We start from the raw sequence: 7,872 nt of genomic DNA, 5'->3' as shown, positions 1-7,872 counted from the left end.
AAATTAAAATACTATGGTGTACCTGGAATTCCACTTATAGTTTTAAATCATACTTAAATAACATATTTCAATACGTTAAAGTTAAGGAAACATATTCATTAAACAAAACAAATATAATTTTGGACCCACAAGGGTCAATATTGGGGCCTCTGCTTTTCCTTGTATACATCAACGAACTAAACACATGCATTAATTATGTTTTAATATACCATTTCACAGATGACATTAACCTGTTAATTGTTGAAGATTCGCTTAAAAAAATGCAGTTAAAAACTAATGAGGCCATATTTTCTGTTATTAATTGGCTTAGAGCAAATAAAATCTCACTAAACGCTACAAAAACTAAAATAGTTGTCTTTAAAACTAAAAACCAAAAAAATAAGGAACAATGCACTTTTAAAATTAATGGAAAAATATTAACTTCGTCAAAAACTGTGAAGTGCCTTGGAGTTTGGCTGGATGAGAGTCTTTCTTTCAAGTACCATCAAACTTACTTACAGGCCGATCAGTTGGAATGTTAGCCAAGATCAGACATTTCGTAAATTTTAAAACACTTATGAGTATTTATCATGCCATATTTGAATCACACCTTAGGTATGCGTGTCAGATTTGGGGTAAAAAAAAAGGTCCCTTAAACCAACTAGTTTCACTTCAAAACAAAGTCCTTAAAATTATTCACTTTCAAAATTTCCTATTTGACAATGTTTCTCTGCTGTATAAATTATCTAAAATACTTGGGCTGAACAACAATATTACTTATTTAAATTGTTTATTTGTGTGGGATTGTCTTTATGATAAACTTCCAATTTTTTTCAACAACTTTTTCCTTCAAATATGTAACAAACATTCTCACTTCCTAGTCCTCTTCATGCAACAATATCTTTGTAGAACATACTAGGACAATAAAATTTGGCAGCAAATCAATTAAACATCAGTGCATCAAATCTTGGAACAATCTCCCTCAATCTTTTAAAACTGAAAACTCAATTTCTCGATATAATTTTCAATAAATTAAAAAAATACTATCTGGATTGCTACTAGAATAATACATTATTAAAAGCAATATATCACTGTTAATCATCTTATTAAAAATACTCTTGTATATTTTATCTCTCTCTTGAATATTTTATTTATTTATTATTTTTTAATAATAATCTTTTCATTTATGTACAGCTTTTTTGTCGTCCTTGTACAACGATTGACGTATGACGTCCTTGTACAACGATTGTGTATGTGCGTATGCATGTATGGGTATAAATATGCGTACAAATTTGTGTATATGTGTATGTATGTGTTAATATGTGTGTGAATGTGTATGTATATGTATGTATGTGCGTATTGAAATAAGTATAGATATATTTAAATATACCATGTTATTATTATCATTGTTATTATTGTTATTACCTTTATTTTTATTAATATCATTTTTTTTTAATAATACCATTATTTTTATTAATATCATTATTTTTATTAATATCATTATTTTTATTGTTATTAATACCATTTTTATTATTATAGTTATTATTAATATTATTACTATTGTTAACAATATAGTTTTTTTGAGTTGTTATTATTTTATTCTTATATATTATTCATTATTATTAGGTGTTTATGCATCATTAATAATTATACTATTTGTAAACATCCTTGAATTGTAAAATCATGTAATTCAGAATATATTGATTGATTGATATTATGATTATTATTATTTTACGTCAGAACTCATTCTATTGTTTTTTTTGAATTTTGTAATGTTTTTTAGTTGTATTTTTGATCGGATTTTTCTTGACTTAAATATATGGCTGATGAGTGCTGCAAACGGCATGAAACTTTAAGTACCGTAGAACAGTTTTTTTTTCCATCTTACTTTTTTATTTATTTATTGATCTATTTTGAGCTTTCTTTCACTTAATATTGATCACTCTCCAATGAAAAAATTTATTATTATTACGTTATCAAAACAAGAATATATATGTATATATATATAATATATATATATATATATATATATTCATTGTAAGTGTCTCCCTATTGTGCATAATTTACGCAAGAAAAAGCCACTTATTGTTCGTTTATATATATATATATATATATATATATATATATATATATATATATATATATATATATATATATATATATATATATATAGATCTATAGTTTGTTGGCTTTGGGAAGAGCGGAAGGAAATAAGTGATTCTTACGCCAACCTATACGTCGCTTTTAATTACTTAACTTCAATCTAGACATTTTTTTCGTTTTGGACGAAAGTCAAAACCATTAATTTAATTACGAATTAAATTGTTATATAAAAAAACCACAAAAACACAAATTTAATTGACCAGAATGTTTTTAAAAACATTCTGAAGATGTTTTTAACAATATAAACAATGTTTTTTTTTTTTTTTTAATAAAATGTTTTTATTTTTATTTTCTTTAATAAAATGTTTTTATTTTTATTTTTTTGTATTTGAGATCATTCGCGGAGTGTTGCTACATCGACTATCTTATAGCCTGACTCGCAAGGGAGTGCTGCAACATCGACTGACAAATAGCCTGACTCGCAAGGGAGTGCTGCTACATCGACTGACAAATAGCCTGACTCGCAAGGGAGTGCTGCTACATCGACTGACAAATTGCCTGACCCGCAAGGGAGTGCTGCTACATCGACTGGGGGCTTGGCTGGGGCCAGCAGTGTAACTTCAAAAGAAATTCCGGTCTTGCATTTTAATTTTTACTTTTTGTCAACAAAATATGGAAAAAACTTTCAGACAACATCTAAGGGTTTTAAAATATATATAAATATATATATTTATATATATATATATATATATATATATATATATATATATATATATATATATATATATATATATATATATATATATATATATATATATCACTTAACAGAAAATTTTATATTTTCATTATATTTTCATTTTATTGTTAAGTGATTTTCTACTAATTTATAATTGCTCTGTTCTTTTAAGAACATTGAGCACTCTATTTTGTAGAATGCATTTTAAAGTTGTTTAAGATGTAAAAGCTGAGTTGTTCATCCAAAGTTACTTTGAAAGTAGAAATCAACTATTTAGAAAAAACTATTAAATCTTCTTTTCATATGAAATTAAAAAACCAATAAGATTTAAATTATCTATAAGTAAATAAATGCAATTGTTGTTGCCACTATTTAAGTTTGATTTTATAATCAGTAAATAAAAATAAACAATTTTAAATGTAATATTTTCTAGCACATTAAAAATTATATTGTTTGAAGCATTAAACATAATGTACACATTTTTTGGCAGTTTTCAAGCTTTGTTTTGGTCATACTTTTAGGAAAATATTTTTAGACTTTATTGAAATTACTACAAAAACAAAACTTTGAGGGATATCTCTTTTGCTACAATAAAACCTTGAATAAACTTATTGTTCATTTTTCTAACATCATTAAACAATAAATGGAATCCACAAATAAACTCCTGCAGCTGAGGACGGTTAAGAGCTAAAGTGTTAAGACTATTTTTAGTATCTTCAGAATTTATCTTTTGCTGGGTATATCCTGAATTCCAGATACTTTTATTATCTTATTCCAGATTTCCAAAAAGCTTTTCATTGATATAAATTTGAACATACATATTATTATAACTCTAGGAGTGTATAAAGAACATATTTAATTTTTAGAGTACCTATTTGCCAATTCAATTTACATAAATTTTTCTTTTCAAAGACCCTTTTTTGGACCATTACTTTTCTCCCTAGTAATAGTAGCCATGTAGTAGAGTTTAATTTGTTTTTGAGATAATGTCTAATACTTTATTTTGATACTTTACAATTTTAGTTCTAAGTAAATTTAAAAAATTAGTACGAGTGAAGTATGATTCTAACATTTGAGATGCTTCATGATAGAAATGCTCTCATTTTCTGTATATTTAATTAATTTTTTTTGAAATCTATTATAAAACTGTTAGCGTGGTCAAGCCACCCAAAGAAAATTCTTTTTGATTCAATATCATTTAATCTAAACAGTATTTTAAAATAAAGATACCTTTAAAAAATTTTTCATTAGTTTTTATTATTAGTTATTAAGTTGCTTCAAAAATTCATCTTACCATATCGCAGATCTTTTGGGTATAAGAACTTAGGACTCTAGAGATCTCAGAACTCTAACCACTGTGCAATTGCTGGTCAAACTTGAGATTAAGAAAGCATTCAAATAGCCATTATTTAAAAATATTTTATATAAGTAAATTTATATCGAAAACTGATACTTTTTTGTTGAGGACGAGTCAGGACAGAGAAAACAGTAAACCTTTTATAACTAAATTTACATCTAGTTTTCATTGAAATAAAATTAAAGTACATGGTAGCGTTGGCACTTGATTTCATAAAATGCACTCATACTCTAAAAACCTAAAAATATAAAATTAGCACATCTTTAACAAAATTAGTCTATACATATGAGTGCAGAGTCTTTAACTTTGTTGAAGCCGAAAGACTAAATGGCGCTTAAGACTAACCCCATGAGTTATAGCCATATTGTATGCGTCACATCAATGAAGAATGATTATATTAAAAAAATTGGTTACAAACTAATCAAATACAGGAAATCGATGGATGGAGTTGGTTTGACTTCAATTTTTTATTTTCCAAAACATTATTATTAATTTTTCCAAAAGCTTCCATACTTTGATATGATGTTTTTAATATTTTTGATGCCGCTTTTCGTGCGTCATTTGCAATGACGCACAAAGATGCAAATGATGCCACAACTTGGTAGTCCACATTAGTTTTTACTACTAAAAAGAACAACGGGATGACAACGGGTTCTTGACAGTGAAAAGTACATAAATGCTCTAGCAACCATATCAGAAGAATACTTTTTTTTTTTTTTACCAATAAACATTAAAATTTCATACTTAAGAGCCGTTTTTTCTAAGAATCAGGCAAATTCCTGAAACTGTGGAAGTGACCTCCTCCAAATTGCTTGAATTTTTTATATATTGATCAGAATATAGAGAAAACCTGTTGGGGAAAAAAAAAATTTTCAAAAATGTTTCGTTCACTCGGAATCTGGGCTTAAATTTTTGCGATTTTTTTAAAAATTTTTAGAAATTTAGTTTTTGCCACCTTTGAACCCATTTTTTTGGCAAGGCAATAAGTTGCACATAGCTTTTGTAGTTAATATCAGACGTAACCCAAAAGCTCTCTCCAAAAAATATAAAAAAGTTGCGTGACACTGTGCGGTTGGCTAATTATCATAGTTCAAAAGTACAAAATCAATCAGTTTTGTCAATTTTTAATCGGAGTTAATTCTAGCGGCGAAGTGTTGCACACAATTTTTCTTTTAGGATTTGAAATTATTAAAGGTATTGAGTCTAAAAATGCAAAGAAAGTTATGTGATACCTAAGGCCTATTAATATATTAAGGCTTGAAATTGGAAAAAAATGTTTTAGTATACTTACAAAATGAACCATTACGGCAGAGGCGCTTAGTTTTGTAAAAATGTAAACATATCCAACTGTCAATACAAAAAGGTCCTAACATAATAATAAAAAAAATTCGTGTGATTTTGTCACACGTATGATATAACATGAATTAAAAACTGAACAAAAATCTAACATCAAGATAACTATATTGCTAATTAAATAAAACATAAATCAAACATTTAAATGTTTTTCCATTTAAAAATTAGTTTTTCATTTATTAATAGAGTCATTTACACACATTATCCACCACATCACACATAATTTCTACTCTGCTGCAGTACTAAGAATAATGATATGACTGTATTATAGTCTTCTTCGGATAATGAATAATCGCCACAACCACTGATTAGAAAAGGAGCATTTACTAAACAGATAATTTTATCAGTTTGGTTATTTATCTCCTCGGTAGTAACTCACTGAAAAGTATTCTTCTCTTGCCCGTTAATCATACAATTAACTCTGATCCCAGTTATAGATACCTAAAAGTATTAGCGCAAAATTTAAAATAATATAATAAAGATGATTTGTTTAATTTTGCTTACATTCAATAAAACTTGTAAAGTCTTATATAATGTCATTCTGAAATTATTTTTACATTTTATTTATATTCCTTTTATTTTAGAGCACTGTTTTGTAAAACAAAATAAAAACTTGAAACTAATATATACTTTGAATAATATTACCTCCACAATATATCCAATATTCCATTGTTTCTTTCATATGCAGCAGCAACCCAATCATTCACTTTCCATACAAGACAAATTTCTTTTGCAAGATTGGCGATGTCTTCCTCATATTTATTATCATCTTCATTGTCTCCTGCCAGATTAAAGTCATCATTTTTGCCATAAACTTCTTTGTTATCGTTAACCTGACTATTTTCATTATTTTCTGTTGTCGGTTCTACCAGCTTACCTTTTCTTTTCAGGTTACTAAATCTATAACAATATCAATTGTACATATTTTTAAACATATGTAAACAAACACACAAAATTATAACTTTCACCTAAATTTTAATTTCATATTTGTAAAAGAACTATTTAACAGTCAGAAACATAATCTAATTTGCAAAAGTTTTGATAGCAACAATGCCTACCTTGAAAATAAAGATCTTATATGTTGGCTAGTTACATATTGATCAGGCGGAAGTTCTCTCCTCAGCTGCATGTGAACCTGCTCAGGGCTCATTTTATTACCTGATTCTTCTCCACGAATAAAGTATTTATACAACAGTTCTTTCTGCTGATTTGAAAATCTAAAAGAACTTCGAACTGGTAATGCCCAACCTTGCAATAGAAAAATGTTCATGCAATGTGGTTTGTCTTTACGGAAGCACTGTTAGAGGATGAAGAAATTGGCATATTTAGTTGTGAAGTAATTTTCATCTTATGAACAAACGAGTTGCGAACTTTATCCAATGATGTTAATGATTTCGGAACTGTATGAAGACCGGATAGCATGTGTTCTTCTAACTTAGCATCGCTTTCAAATGATAAAGTACAATTCATTTCAGTGCAAAATCTTAATGAATATAATTGCCTGTCACTTCTTTTCTGTTTTTCCTTAAGTGACTTGTTACGCTTAATTGAATTATCTGTTTTGCTATATGACAACAACAACTTAATCGAGGGTTGAATTTTAAGATTTCCATACTCTTGTTCAATTCTCTCACCGATATTGAAATATCGCCACATCTTCATACTTTTCTCACCAAACTCAAATGAGTGATAGTTGCTAATGTTCTTAATCTTTGGTCCAGTAACTACAGTTTTATCATTGCTAATTTGAGCAACTGCTACTTTTGCATCTTTAGCGCCAAAACTATAATGCATAGCCTTGTGTATATCTTCAGCAGTCAAAAGATTATTACCAGAGTCAACGTAACTCCTTAAAATTGTCTTTACACCTGCACTCTCCCTGTCACATTGATCTTTTCCACAACAGGGTTCATTATAATCATATCTCAGCAACTTTATATCTCTCTCTTTGCATACATTGTAGATTGCTTCAGCTGAAAGATTTCCCTGATAGCAGCCGGCATTATCAGATTTGGTAAACATTTTCTTGATATGCGGTTAATAGATCTACATTGGTCTAAAACTGCAGTGGCTAACGAAACAACATCACCTATTCCCTGATCACACCTATACATTGAAGTAAAGTAAACACGTTTGAATAACTTTCCTGCTATTTTTATGAAGAATATATCCACATGTAAACTCATTCCTTTCTTGCCAAAATACTCTCTTTGGCCCTCTCTGTATCGAACCGGAAGAATTTTTTGACAAAAATCTTTAAGCCAGAAAGCAGTTTCATCGTTTAATTGCTTAAAAGCTTCGATTTTTGCCTTTTTCTGTTGAGAATCTCTCATCAGGTGTTTTA

At 28.0% G+C, this 7,872-nt stretch overlaps 1 protein-coding gene across 1 annotated transcript; it reads right to left on the bottom strand.

Moving 5' to 3' along the window:
• Positions 1 to 6,163: 6,163 nt before the first annotated feature.
• Positions 6,164 to 6,808, bottom strand: LOC136082164 (uncharacterized). The gene is made up of 2 exons (XM_065800695.1): positions 6,587 to 6,808; positions 6,164 to 6,428 (listed from the first exon to the last, which is right to left on the bottom strand). Exons 1-2 carry the CDS (start codon positions 6,796 to 6,798, stop codon positions 6,170 to 6,172), a joined length of 471 nt encoding a protein of 156 aa, XP_065656767.1. The 5' UTR covers positions 6,799 to 6,808; the 3' UTR covers positions 6,164 to 6,169.
• Between the last annotated feature and the right edge of the window lie 1,064 nt (positions 6,809 to 7,872).

This window comes from Hydra vulgaris, chromosome 07, assembly GCF_038396675.1.
Source record: "Hydra vulgaris chromosome 07, alternate assembly HydraT2T_AEP".
Taxonomy (NCBI): Eukaryota; Metazoa; Cnidaria; class Hydrozoa; order Anthoathecata; family Hydridae; genus Hydra; species Hydra vulgaris.
The sequence above is the reverse complement of the archived record's forward strand: the minus strand, read 5'-3'. Positions and strand labels throughout refer to the sequence as shown.